The sequence below is a fragment of the Empidonax traillii genome, unplaced genomic scaffold (genome assembly GCF_003031625.1).
Source record: "Empidonax traillii isolate 1590-97213 ecotype Southwest subspecies unplaced genomic scaffold, ASM303162v1 scaffold373:size1354568, whole genome shotgun sequence".
NCBI lineage: Eukaryota > Metazoa > Chordata > Aves > Passeriformes > Tyrannidae > Empidonax > Empidonax traillii.
In genome coordinates, this window is record NW_020955566.1 from 410948 (window position 1) to 426645 (window position 15698).

The 15698-nt window shown below is 33.9% G+C and overlaps 1 protein-coding gene across 2 annotated transcripts in view; it reads right to left on the bottom strand.

The window, feature by feature from the left end:
- The window catches only part of DIAPH3 (diaphanous related formin 3), a 212636-nt gene that overhangs the window by 149072 nt on the left and 47866 nt on the right, over window positions 1–15698 (bottom strand). For both annotated transcript variants that reach the window (XM_027892890.1, XM_027892891.1), the window contains 2 exons: window positions 14690–15022; window positions 13607–13721 (listed from right to left, as the gene is read on the bottom strand). In XM_027892890.1, coding sequence (XP_027748691.1) covers window positions 13607–13721; window positions 14690–15022 — 448 coding nt within the window. The remainder of the gene's footprint in view (window positions 1–13606; window positions 13722–14689; window positions 15023–15698) is intronic.

The window sequence follows — 15698 nt, forward strand, 5'->3', positions numbered from 1 at the left end:
TTCCCACCTTGACCTCCACACTCAGTTATTAACTAGTGTGTTAATATTGTCAAAATACTTAAATAACCAAATACTTTTAAAATTAGAAGCCAGTTCATACAATTAATGCTGGCTTAAGCTCATAAACATCAGAAATTAATCTTAAGTATTTCTATATTGATTTTTGCTAAAATGTCTGATAAAAAATTTCAACTTATTTCCAAAGCACACTTTTAAAAATCATTAGAAAATTAACTAGTGAAAGAGACTAAGTGTTTCAGAGAGCAAAGAAAGGCAGGTCATTTTGGCGGTGTTGTTTGTTTTATTTTCTCAGAAACAGAAGTTATTACTATGAATCTTCCATAGGCTAACAGATCTGACTGACCTCATACACTCAAGCTGGATACAACTGCATGCACTAACATATTCTACTTTAGGAAGTTTCTACTTAACACTCCACAGTTTACATCTAAATGTAAGATCTCTTTAGACACATTTAAAGGTTGCCAAGTACATTAACAGTGGTTGAAGTAAGACACTAGGAATAGTAAATGAGGTCTTAGAAGCTTCAATGTATTGTGTGTCAAGCAAAAGATTATATTATTACAGAGTGTTCTAAGTTCTTGAGTTACACCGTTAAGTACCTGTGTACTCATCATACTAAACATTTAACTCTCATAGTCTCAAGCCATAATGAGACTGCAAGCAAAGGTAAATGGACCATACCTTCATTTAGATTATATGCTTTAATATACATTGTAATAAGCCAATTATTCAAGGCTGTTCAGAAAAGTGCCCATTTTAACTATTGATTTTGGACAGGTCTAATACAGAAAAAAATCTAATAAAAATTACTAAGAAAAACATACAAAATGAGTCAATGATCATTTATTTAATTTTATGGCCTTAAACACTGTCAATTAAAGTTCTGTTTCTCTTGAAGAAAGCCTTGAAAGAGAAGAACACTAACAAAGTTGGACAAGACAGAAAGTACCATCTAGTAACTGTAGCCACAAGTCCATTTATCAGAAACTGTAACAAGTAAAATGGCTTTATACATAACATACTCAGGAAGGCGTCTATAGTACAAGGGAAATTGCATCACAAAGACACCAGATGATTCAGGTACCAGATTGTTTTCTTTCCTTAAGGATACAAGGACTCTCACATCCAATGCTCAGTAAACAAGCGCTGTAGCTCCTTATTGTAAAGACTTATTAAATACCATAAACCAATATTTTCTATAGCAATCTATGAGGGAAACAAGCCATTATAGCTATCATGATTAATTTATTTTGATATACATATCAATGTATATCTGAATGTAAAACAGAGGGAGGTTTTCAGGTTGATACAGTTAATTACAGTAAATGCCATCTTTTCTTTCTAGATTTTAAAAAGAATAAAAAAAAAGGGAAAAGTAATATACAGTGTTATCAGTGCTGCTTCTGATAGTAATGCACCTATCCAACTTCTTGAAAGATGCAAGCAGCTTCTATTTTTCTCCAAATAAATCACTGCGAAATATCATGGATATACTAAAACTAGTAAAACATGCTTGATTATTGCAAGTCTCCTATAGCGCAGTGCCAGAACTAAGTTATTGGAAAAAAAAAAGGGTGAATATCATTCTCAAAGGAAGTTTAACCTAGCAGTGCTATCATACATCCACAGGTTGATTTTGTGCAAATAGTTCCTGCTTTCTCCTATCACTTCTCAGAAATCTACATTTAAAAAAAAAATTCGAATCTATACTAGATACTATATTTTTGTGACTTTCTCAGCTACTGCTTATCTTCATTTGTATTTAGCAACACAAAACCACCTGGTAAAAATACTTCCAAGAAACTTCACTGTTTTTCCTGTTTGCCTATATTCTGTACTTCCCCTTTGCATAAGTTTCCTCATATTTCAGAGCATATTTTTCATGAGTAAGCTTAAGTTAGAGCCCCATAAACTCTACAAAAAGGCACATGTTATTTACTCGTACTCAGTGGCATGAGATGTGCAGTAAAATAAAATATAAAGAGGCACGTAGTCCTCAACTGTGAAACTAGGATATCGGAATTTATTTCAAATCAGAAATAAACCCCATATGTTTAGTTACAATATACACATCATTTGGAGACAAAAAAGTTGCAATTTCCATAAGGCATTAAACAGGATGCACACCAAACACATATAAATCACCTTAACTTTTCCTCAGAACTGGAGAGAATAACTGAGGACTACATGGTAATGTGCAGCACAGTTTTCCAAGAACAGTGTTCTAATCTTAGAACGGTATTTCACAATTTGCACGTTAAAAGCTTTTAATCACTACTACAAGGAAAAATACAAAGAGTGAAGGAATTTTTTTTAATTTAGGTACATGATTTATAACCCACAAAAGAACTTTTTCCATTAATTCACAGCCTAAGCACTTAGTAATATTTAAATATACTCAAAAATTTAATATTCAGAGTACTGTTCTATATAAATAGCAAAGAAAATGCTACCTTTTTTTTAATTTAAGTTATTCTGCTAAAAGTTCTTCCTAATACAAAAGACAAATACTAAAAAATGACACAAACAGGAATTAATTAAGCAATTTAGTTCTGGGTTACAAGATGCCACTTGCTAATTTCATCGAAAACAAATCTTGTAGGAAATAACACTGACTTCACTTTTCCAAAATGTGCAAAAGAGCATACCTATGCATCCTCCAATTATAGAATCATATTTCTTCAGTATTACTACAGATGTACAACTGACACTACTTCCAACGTTTGTATTTCTTAGTTTTTTCTCCTCTTTCACCAAATCTGTAGTACTTATTCAGTAATACAGATCATTTACTGTACTATGAGACACTCTTGTGGCACATTAAGGAATGAAGTGATCGGCCAACTGTAAACAGGCAAAGAGATGAAACTGTGAAAGCATCCATTGCAAGGAAGCTTTGAGAATATTCAGCATTTCAGAATATTTTATTAAAAAGTAAGTGGGAGAGAACTGCAGCATTCATTCTCATGGAAATGCTGTTGTATCTCACACACTATTTGACAGAAACTAAATGACAGCAACAATGGAATTGCAAGTCAGTTCCCGTTTTTATTGGATAGAGAACACATTAATACCACATCACACTATAAACTGAGTGTAACTTCACTGCAAATTATCTTTTGTTAAAAAGGGTAGGTATGTCTGCATTAAAAATAGGTATTTGATAGTCTAACCTATCTACCAAAGGTGGCATATCAGACAAATACTGTGAATGTAGTTTTAGGCTAAATATTAAAAGGTTTTCTAATTAGCATGCATTTAAACCTCTGTCCAGAAATCATCTCATTCCTTCAGCAATTCATGCAAACAAAATTTGTATAATTAAAGCTGCTTGATTTCCTGCTCTTCCAAGTCTGTGCTATAGTTCGATGAAACTGAAGATGATGTAGATTCTATAATAGAGATTCTGCATAATCAGTTTAGTATGCAGATTTGGTTATTTCACACATCTTTTATGAAGAAAAATACAATATATCATACAACAACAGTAATAATAGTATTCCTTTACTATCTGGTCACACATCTTTGTATTAGCCACAAAATTTTAAATGCTGGATAAAGACAAAAAGCAAAAAATAAGTCTGCTTTGCATCAGTTTGAATCTTTTCTATATTGATTAATTAACATTTCTAAGTGCTGTAGAATAGGATTTTATCCCTCTCTTCCTGTTACATTCACATATGCATAATAGTTGACTAGATAGTCACTAGACCTTGTTGACTTTTGAGGAATTAGTCTAATCTCATATGTATAAAAATATTTAGTAGTTCTACTAGTAAACAGCAACAAAGTATTTATTCTATTTGACTTGAATATCATTATCTATAAATGTGGTTCTTGCAGTACAATCATAATTTGATTAAATCTGTATAGTTTACCCCCCCCCAAGACTGAATACAAATATTTCCCTGAGTAAACAAAAAAAATCCAACTGGTGATCAAAGACTAAGCCTTAGCTTCAGAGACTGGAGTCTCCTAAATACCAAGAGCTATATAGACAGTCCAGAACAAACACCAAGAGTGGTATGAACTAAGCAATTTTTTGTTATTATTTTTAAGGAAGTGAAGCATAAAATAATTTCCATTTCACCCTAAAGGTAGGTATGAGTTCTAGAAAAATGAATCATGTTATTTTCTTGACAAATCAGAGGGACATTAGCTCCCTGACGTGAGAAACACTTTGCGATTAATTCCTCTAACTCTTTTCATACTGACCAATTTTTGCCACTGTACTTTCAGGAAGGCTTTTAGTTAGTCACAAATATGCTTCATACTTTGAGTTTTGGTCTGTACTCCCAGGTTCTCAACAACAGTAACCTGAGGATCAGAACTGTTTACTTCCAGTGTGTTTGAGTATCCTGTTCTCAAAAACCTATTTTTGTTCAAGTGGTTGAAATTCTTTCAATTTTTTATAAAGAATGCACCTGCACAGCTCAGCTTATCTGGCCATTTGTCCCCACTTGCTCACTACCTCTCCCATTATTCTGCTGAATATGGAAGACTCACAGGTGCATTCTGAGAGTCAACTGCTAGCAGAAAATGGATTCTATCATCCCCTTTTTCAAGTTTGACCAAGTACAGTCCTCCATTTATCACTGTTTCTCTTCTATAGGGCAATAAAAGAGCAATTAACACTACTAGATTGGTACTGAAAATAAACTTTCTGTTTTGGCTTTTTACAGTTAAGATGATCTAGCCTTGTTTGGGTTTAGCTACATCTATCCATGTTTGTTTCTTTTCACACCAGTATTATCTGCCAAGATTTTTCCTGCAATGTGCAACTGTGCCTTGGATCCCAGTCTCTCTTCATGCAATCCAGCTATATCCACCTTCCATTTTGTCAGCTTTGGCACCAGCTTTCATTCAAACAATCTTGATGATCGCTCATTTGCTATTTCTATCTTCCCACTTCTTCAAATAGATGACCCAATACTTCTCAAGGTCTTACACTGAAACGCCAGCAACAAACCCCAAAATTCTACTTCACATATATCAATTACTTTGCAGCCAAATTTTAAGTGCCACAGGGCACTACACCACTCAGTCCAGGAACTGCAAAGATAAGCAGTCACCCTAAGCAGGCTCTTCTAGCTTGTTAACCTTGCCAGCTATACATATGCATTTACAATTTTAGAAAAAGGCATATATCAAAGGACAAGTCAGACTGCACAGCAGGAAATATTTAGTCTTTACAACTGTTAAGCTGAGTAATAGAGTGGATAAAATTTCTAAGTTTCATTACTCAGGTGATGATAGAGGTGAGTAAGGTTGTAGAAAAACTACCTTGTGAGTGAAAAAGAAAAGTAGAGTCCCACTAACTTGTAAAAATAGGAAGAGTGTGGCAGCAAAGACATAAAACAGAAATACAAAGTTGTTAAAAGCTATGGGATATGCTGTCCAGTGCTTTCATTCTCTTAAATTTAAATGACACTGAAAGTAACAAACTGATGCAGAAGAAGAATGTATCTTAAACAACTACCATTTCAGTGTAAATATTTAATTATTGTATCAGGTAAAAACAACAATAAACACATCCTGCCCTACTAGGTAAGTTTTCAGAATGCTGAACTAGATTATACCCTATGTAAAAAAGAAAATTTTGTTAAATCTCTGATTTAACCCTCCCCAAAAAATCCTACAATTTCAGATTAATTAAATTCTCTCAACTATTACTTAATCTTCAGAACCTGATTGCTCTTAATGGGAGGGGATCCCATCTACAAGACTTTTAAAATATGCATGTCCTTCACAGGGATGCTTGCTTCATAAAACGTATTGAAAGAGCCTGGTTAAAAAACATCTACTAGGAAACTATCAAGGCAAGATACTGAGAGACTAGAAAAATCTATTTAGAATGAAGAAACTGTATGAGAAATTCATCATGTTGAGATCACACAGAGGAGAATAGCAGCCCACAATGGAAGTCTGTTTCACAAATGTTCACATGAAGTATTCAACTTTCTGTTTTTTAAATACGACCCCACTTTACTTACAGAAATAAATTATGTATTAGATAAGGTCAGGTTATATTTACATGAAGTTAGTAGGTAAAGAAGAGTATATAATCTTAATGAGTAAGGGAAGAAAATGTCTAACTGCTTTTTGCATATGAATAAATTAAAATATTGTTCCAACTGAACCAGATCAATTGCAAACAGAACCAAAGACTCTGCCAAATATACTGCTAGAGTCTGCATGGCATACCAGTGTCTACCCAAGTACTGTCTAACAGCTGCCTAATTGGACATCACTGCTCCATTAACACATAAACTCCTTGATTATTTTTTTTGTTGTTTTTCGCAAATGAATTGTCCTTGAAATGAATTTTCTCTGAAACAAGCCATTCACTGAAAAACTAAATGGTAGATTTTTTAGAGGATGAAAACTAGTGCTCACAGAAATTTAAATGCTAATAATTTTCATCAACGGCGACTTTGAAGGTTTGCCAAAGAAGGTTTGTGAAACATTTCTTGCATGTAAATTATTTTTCTCAGCTCAAAATGAAAAAAGGCTACAATAAAAGCAGTGTTGTAATGAAGATTTTATTATACTCAAATGTAGTGTTACCTTTAGTCAGATACAAATGCTTGCAATATTAGATTAGAAATTCATCAAAAGCACTTAGTGCATAAACACATAGCAATACTAAAAAGGAGGTAAAACCCCATGAAAATAGGTTTGTAGCAGGTGTATAGAGTTTTATACTTCCTGTGCGATACAAACACTAGCAAATTCATTCATGCAGGATCCTTGCTAGTATAGGGACAAATATATTTAAGCTCTTAAAGTGATTATTTTCCATTAAATAAATAAAATTATTAGACTGAGCAGGGGCACTGTGACGACCTCCTTTAACTTGCATTTTAAGTTCCAAACCTGTTTTTCTATTCCACTGGCATTTACAATTTAGGATTTATGAAACTGAACAGACTTTTTCTGGTCTCTGTATACATGAAATAATATCTATCTCCTCTAAAACTTTAGTCATTCACACTGTAAAAACATTCTCTAGTAGATATCAATAAAGGAACACTCCTTGCTTCTAAGACATGAAGCCTTCAAAGGCTTTCCCTACTAGTGTTGAGAAATGGGAGCACAGTGCTTTTGTTAGCCTGAATATACTCTCATATTTTCATCAAACATGAAATCACTGCAGACTGATATTGCATTTTGTGTAGAAATCAGCGATTAACAACCAAAAAAAAGCCAAACAAACAAACAAAAACTGAAACAAAAAACAAAAACAAACAAAAAACCCCTACTCTGTCCAGGCACTTCAGCACTCAATCTGTTTTGGAGTTGACAGGAAGCAATAGTCTGTGTATAGAAGGTAAGAAACAGTCACCTAATAATAGCATATACTGCCACTCTGTCATAAAGAAAAAAATAAAGTTAAAATAAATTAAACATTATTATTGTGCTTAGGTAGATGCTTACATGTGCTGTAACAAACTCTTCAATAATATCCTTTCACTATCTGACAACTATTTCCTAGCTGAAAATACAAACCAAAGTACCCTATCTAGTATCAAAGTTTTTCTAATACTATTTACAACATCTCCTGATAGAATGACTCTTTTCTACAGTCCTACCAGAAGAAGATCTGATTCACTGACAGTTCTGATATAGATTAGGGCACTGATGTCACAGTCATTAAATAATTCATAATTAATAATTAATTCATGGGAGATTTCATCTTAAGAAATTGTCAAATAAGACTAAAGGAGACTAAAGGGGAAAAGATACCACAATTTTTACCTTCAAAAAGAATCAAACTGCAAATCAAACGCTATTGACAGACTATTCTAATCACTGGTATGCTAATGTCCTCTTTGGGTTTTCTGTTTTTCGTTTGCCACACATTCATGGAGTTATCTGGATATGTAAGTCAGGTTTTAGGAGTTACTCACATTCCACTTCTTTAAATACATTTAACAGTCTGAACAACTGAAGGTTTCTCCTATCCATGATAGGACATTAGAAAAAATAAATTAAGCGAGTTCAATTAATTTTCCCTAAATTGGGTCTTTTTAGCTGTGACAGTAATTGGTAAGTGATCTTCCTGTTTTTAATTCAACACACAAGCTTTTCCATTTTATCAGAGAGCAGTTGGGTGGCCATCTGGCAGCCAGCCAAGCTCAATGCACCACAGAAGTATATTCACTCACTGATTTTTATGTTTCTATCCCTACATGACAAATATGATTTGATATGAATATCTAAAAAGGATAAGAGTAGATATTCTATTTGTTGAGAATGGAAACAACTGATATAGTTACTACCATTGCAACACTAAATATACTATCCATTCCCTCCATGTGAATATGACATAATAAGTTGCAAGATACCACTGACATTTCAACATATTGCTTGCTGTTCCTTGCAAATGGTCAAAACTTATTCCTGCTATCTTCAGAAAGAAACTTTTTTTTTCTTTTTTCATTTTATATGCACAAACCTTTTTGAATAATTTTGCTTTCAGGGGTAGTTTGGGTCATACTGCAAGGCAGCCAAACTCAAAACACATAGTAGGTTTTACTTCTACTTGCACACAGTTACATTAAAAAGTAACTCAGGTTACTCGGTGCTGTATTATAGCATAAGTTATTCAAATATATTGTTGGCAGTCTGAAAGGTTTGTAATAATAAGATTCTACAAGAAGTACTGTTTGGAACTACTGCTGACAAACTCTCCTCCAGAGGAGGAAAGTATGAGGATGCTGGACTCCACCTAATCCTTCAGGTGGATGACTGCAAGTTCTTCTGCTTATGCTAAGCAGACTGTGTCAGGTCAAATACAGCAATAAAGTGATTTATACTGTTAATTTGATCTTCTTCCTAGAATTTACTCTCTTTTCTGGTTTAAAATATTTGAGACTTAGTTGGCAGTATAGCAGCTTAGGCCTTGATGATTTTTCTTAGAGTACACAGGGAAAAAAAAAAAAAAAAGAAAAAAATTAGAACTATATTGACCTTTTCAAGACAAGTGCCAACAGAGATAGTACTCCCACAGAAGTGCTTTATTTCTAAATAATCAAGTCTGGCAGGAGCTCTGGTGTGATGGGATCAGACACTGCCATCTCCAATAAGATTAGGATGAAAATCTGTCCTAGTTGATAAAAAAAAAACCAGAGAGATCATGCAATCTTTCTCTCTCGAGTTTACCAGATCAGTTCCCTTCAATATGTAGAAGAGTACATTTCTAATATTTTATGCCATCTCCCATTAAGCATAGTTATCCACGTTTTGCTAAAAATAATTAAGAATTTACAAGTGCTTTCTTGTATATTTGATGTGCAATTTCTAATCCTCATTTGGACTTTAACACTTTAAACATAAGAGTCATTGGATCAAGTCAAATCAATTTATTAATAGGATATTTATAAATGCAGCACAATAATTATAAAGAACACATTTCATAAAACTACTACCTTTCTTCTACTTTGCATACATAAGACAAATTGTCATTTTGGATTGAAATGCTTCCAAAGACTTCTTTTTCGTTAGAGGTTGCTTTCTTGCTTTCTCTATACAACCTCCCAAGTCTGGAAATCACCTTGGCAAAACTCTTCAAGCACCCAAAGCATTACTGTAAGCAAACATGTAGCTGGTTCTAGCTCGAGTTATCCTGAAGACATCCAACATTATGCTTAACTGCAAGAGTCTCACTACATTAATTATATTTATTTAGAGACTATGATCTTCTCCATACCAGTACTCTTCAAAGTATCTCCACAAACCAAGAATATTTATTATAGATGTTTCGTTACTTTCCTACCTTTTATGAGGTGATAAGACCAAGTAATTGCATATTAAAATTTACCTTATTTCAGTAGTGTAAGTCTTAAAACATAGTAGCTGGAAGTTACTCCAAGCAACCAGGCACTCATATCCATGACTAAGAACCACAAGCTGCAATAAGAGATGTCACTTGAAAAGACACTATGCCAGCCTTACCACTTCTTATAACCCATTCTCCTCACTTCCCAAAAGAGAAAGCTCCTTCCTACAAATATATCCTTTCTTACTTCTTTTGGACCTTTTACCTTGGAATTTTTCTAATGTTCTTTGAACCTGCTGAACTTTTGAAGTTGTCTCCAAGTGGTCCTACTAATTCCTCAGTCAATTTCTTTTTCAAAAAATTAAATGAATATTTTAATGTTAGCTAAAGGATCCTATGCCAGAAATTCATGGATTCAAAATGAATATGTGAAGAACATCCCATTTACATTTTTCTAGATAAATTTAATGAGTTTTCTCATTATCTTCATACTTCCATATTTGTAATGCTTTTTTCTTGTGATATTGTCTTGAACTTTTTCCTTTTTAATTTTTTATTATTGCAGTAGTATTTCTTTCATACCTCCGTAACATCTTCAGCTTTTCAATTGCTTCAATGCCCCTTCAGAATCAACATCATTTGTAATTCCTATATAAACATCTGCTAAAGCTTCAAATCTATTCTATACTGTTCTGTATTCCTTATTCTAGCAGAAATTCCTCAATGGATTATTTACATAGACAAAAGACTTCCTTTTCCAGATTAACACTGAAATACTTTTGGCACGTTAGCTAGCAAAATGTAACAACCAAACACTTGAGTACTTCAATCTGATTTTACTTAATGAGAATAAAATTCACTTAAAGCATCATTGAACATTCTGGTCCCTGCTTCCACAACTAGATACCTCTTCTTATGCAAAGATTTCAGTGAAAAGAGTGCATAAGCAGACCCTTCAGCAGAGTGGAAACCAGTTCATTCATTGCATGTCATCATTTGACTACAGAATCATTTTCAATTACTCGTCTTTCTGGTTTTAGAGACAAAGCTTTAGAAATATTCAAGGGCTGTTCCCAGTTTGAGTACAGTGAATAGCTTGCTGGTTCTACTTTAGAAAGCCTGGTGTTAAATCTCTTCAAGACTGTGAAGAAAACGGGATGTCTCCAATTTCTTTAATAAGTTTTTTTATAAACAGTAAGTTATGTATAAGTTACAAAGAAGTATCCCCTCTCTCTCTGTGGTCATGAGAACAAAAGCAGTTACTTTGCTAACCTCTTTACTAGAATTTGTGCTGTCAACAACAGACACAGATATACCTGGTCTTGTCTACTTATGTCCTTAAGCATTCACATAAAGTTCTGTAAACCACTCACTTGAACAAAGATCCCTGTTGCCCCTAAGATACCTACTTACTGTTTTAAATAAAATCTTTAGTGTCTCCACTTTCTTTGAAATATTAAGATGATGGTAGACTTGTGTCACCCATGTGAGATGAAAGAGATTTCAAAACTTAAAAATGTAAAAGATTAAGCAGTAAGCCTCACCTGTAAAAAAGGAAATAAATGTGTCCCTGCAGACTACAGCCTTTAAATCGCCCACGCACGCACATATTTGGTATAAAAGTGTACCTCACTGACTTTTCACTTGTAAATCCAGTAACTCTGTTATATTAGTTTTTGTCAAAACAATGTATTCAGTCCGTTCAGTTAAATTTTGCGGGATGTTAATCTTGTTAACTCTAATGTTCTTGTTGTCTGTGGAGACTTGCAATCCTCTTCTGAGCCATTAACATGTTTGGCCTGAACATCATCTTGTCTCCCAAATTTTACTGTTTAATTACACATAAGAAACTATTTCCCCCAGTGGTTTTTAAACCTTCCAACCTATTAATTCAGGGAACATTCTTGGGAATTCTTCTAACATTATAAAGGAACCATAATTAGCTTCTGGACTTTAACAGATTCAAGTAGACATGTCTATGGTTTGTGAGGTTTTTTTGCCTTTCTATCTTCGTATAACATTCTTAATATTATTAAGTATCAACATTAATAAACTATAATACTTAAATCAGTAGAAATACTGCAAGAGCATAAAAAGGCTGCTTTGATAGGAGCAGAACAAAGTTCTTGGTTACGGTAAAAAAAATTGGATAATACACACCAGAACATACCCCAAAAAAGAAGACATTTGAAAATGTCATTCACTATACTAATAAAAATAACAAAGTAAATTTTTTTTTAAAAAACACTAAAAATACAATATTGCCATTTTGATTTGCAAAGAAATTAATCATTGCAGCCCTTTCGCTGTCCCAAAGCACTAAGTCTCTAATACCAAAAAACAAGGGGAAAAAAAATTGTGTCAAGAAATAACAGTAGAAATATAGGTATTTTATATATGGGACAGAATAACCTACACTATTACTGAGACAACCTACTTCCAGGAAGGGAGAAAAGGTTTAAAGCCAGGAATATTTTCAAATATTTTGTTCTTCCACAATGTTTTAAAAACTGAAGAAGCAAAGCAAGTATCAAAGGAGATCTATATTACTACAGATTTATCAGAAAGTAAAAAAATTCACTAAAATACTCTCTTCATTCATAGAACCAAAATACACCAATTATCACATCCATTCTGAGGGTAAACACATCATCTTCTGCCCTCTAGATTAGTTTGCAGTATCTTTTGAAGGTATTCTGACAAAATTTTATAAACTTTTTATTCAAATATGACTAAATAAAAGTCTGTATTATCCAAAAGCATTTTTAGGGTTTTTTTTTTGTGAGGTCTCCCTATAGGTCACTGAAGTGTTAAGGCCTGAACAACAGGAACTGAGCCAGGGTCAACCTCTAGATGAACCTTCCAACCTAATGTTATATTTAACCTTGTTATTAGCAAAATTATAGCCAAAATTTTGTATAATCATTAGTAAAATACGTAGTATGATAAGATTACACGTGTGTAAACATGTGTGCTTATTAGTAAGATATATTGGTATCCGCTAAAGAGCGAACACTTGTATCTATTCATTAATGAAATATGAATGTATCTATCTTTCTATATTTAGAGATTGATCAAAGCCATGGAAGTAGACGGTTGGCCTTGTTCGACAGTAAATGGTCCAGACTGACTCCCTCGATTTTCCTCTGAGCCCTGGCCAGGTTTTGGGTGAAAAGCAAGGAAAGAAGAGAGGCAGATGTTTTCTGCACTAAGTAGTGATGTAAGCTTGTTTGTTTAACTATATAAAAGCTGGACCCCATTTGCAGCAAAGATGGAAGCCTCACTACGTCCTGAGTAGGATTTCCCAGTTATTGGAAACTGGTTCTCGAGCCCTTTGCTGTGATCAGGGGCTCCCCAGCCAATGTGAGAGGCTGGGTGCTGATTATGGTAATGTATTAAAGGATAACTGAGGATGTATCCTTTTTAATCACTATAGGCACTCTTTGCAGTAACGATTAGGTGCATCCTAATCATTTTGTAATTCTTTGCTTCTTTTGTAATGCTTTGCTGTTTTGCACTACAGTAAATTTATACGCTTTTGCTTTAAAGTTGGTGTCTGTGTCTCTTGTGCTGCTCCTAGTCCCCCGGCAAAACAGGAACACAATTTTTGCCATCCTTTAAGTAAAATAGTTAAATATTACTCCTTTAAGGAGTCTAGGATTTCCAAGCTCTTTTCTTCACACATTCCACTTAAAACCAAAATCATTAATGTTATATTCTAAAATTTTCTCATATATTTATTTAAGGTCCAAGAATTTTAAAGATCTCTCCAAAGGCTGCAAATTACCATCAACTACTTACCCCTTTTTTGACAAGAAAATGTAAGTTCCAATTTGCAAAGCATGTCAGCATTCTCATACTTGTCCTCTTCTGCCTTAACCCAAAAACAGGATTCTGTCATCTCCTGAGGTCTGATCTACAAGCAAGAGACAAAACAAAATTTTATTAATTAAATTATTTTGATACTATGCAGACATTGTGCTCTGTAGAGTCTAAAGCAAATTTAAATATTTAAGAGTTCTGTAAAATGTAAACTTTTGGTATACAACTCATCTCTAGGGTTGTTAATATATTTCTTATTGAAAACAATAATGCTTACAGTAAGTATTTTTGGACAAACTGATTCTAAAAATGCAGACAACATACTCTGTTAACCAAGGTCTAAATGTATCAAATTACCTTTGGTCTAGATGTAAAACTTGGGTAAAACTTTAAACAGTTCCTGAACACAGGTTATTTAATTAGATATTAAGTACCTTACTTTTTAGAATGCAGCTTTGATTACTTCATAAAACTAGGAAAATCTCTTTACTGACTTATTTTGGTCTAGATAATTATAGTTTTCAAACTCAGTAGATTGATAGTCCTGGTATACTTGATCCTGTCACAATGGAGAAGAAAAAAAGAAAAAAACACAAACTGACTCTATATTTTGTCAGCCATTAAATTTACATATGTACATTTATACTAAGGATGAACTGAGAGATCTGCACTGCTTCTTTCCACACTCCAGGTTAGATAGATACGAGACACTTGTTTGGGAACTATAGTTATCAGTACAGTGCAGTGACTGATCCAGTGTAAAGAGTTTGCTATAAGACAACACATAGTAGGACCCTGGAAGCATGCAGGCATCAAGGCTGATCTAGAATTCCAGAACTGACTTTTCCAGGCATCTCACTAAGTCAACAGATACTTGCCCAGATGAACCAATGAAGCACAGTTTTCAGAAAACAGTAAAAAACTTGAGGTAAAAAAGTATTCATATATTACATAATTTTAACTAATGTATTGATTGCTTATCTAGTCTTACTCCTGACAATCTATTCACCCTAAGCTCAACGTCAGATCTTACATCAAGTATTTGCCATTAATCAGTACTACCTTGGACCAGTTGAGTCTTTTCATGGTAACCTCAGGCCTAAATTCTTTTTTAGGCTTCATTCCAAACGGTAAAGCACAGGAAGGCGGGGACCACTGTATTCCAGGCAGGCCTGGTAGAGGCGGTGGTGGAGGAGCACCACCAAAAGCCAGAGGAGCACCCAAGCCACTCAGAAGTGGTGGAGGAGGAGGAGGGGGTGGTGGTGGTGGAATTGCTCCATTAGAAGGCAGTGGTGGAGGAGGTGGTGGAAGCTGATGTTGTCCTGCACCTTCCAGTGGAACAACAGAGGCATCTCCACATGTTGATGGCAGAAAACCAGGTGGTACAGAGCCATACTGACAAGGAAAATATTCTTACTCAGTTTCACGTTTTTATCAACAAAATTCTATAACAATCAAAGTTTACAGATTAAATTCAGAAAGCCAGCTGAAAGTTAGTGTCATTTTTCATGTACAGAACAATCAAATATGAATGACAATGAGGCCAACATGATTTTGATTTCATAATCAAAGTCTCAATATTTGAAGTGGATATTCAGACCAGGGAATGCACTGAAAGTGACAAACTGAAATGTTGTATACCACCTGTCACATTTCACTGACCACGATCTAAAAAAGGGTCTGATAAGTTACTTAAAGAGATTTTATCTAGACTATCATAGTTTAGCTCAAATAAAAAACAAGTAACATCCAAGTCTCTGTTGTTCTTACTTGTCCTACAGATTACAGAGAAACATTACAAGGATATACCAGCAGAATTTGAAGAGATAAGTCATTCTGTCAAAAAACAGATATTTTCCAATATATGAACATTCTGATTCTACACAATTGAAAACACAAAGAAATTATGAAAACTAAAATCCTTCCAAAAAATAAAGCTGCCTTACACACCAGCTTCTTATTCTATATAGTAAGGACATCTATATTGCATTAAGATAGGCTGGAAAAGTCTAAAAAAAATATTTATTTCTACTTTTTTAAGAACTTCTATCATAGACCTTAAAACATAAAT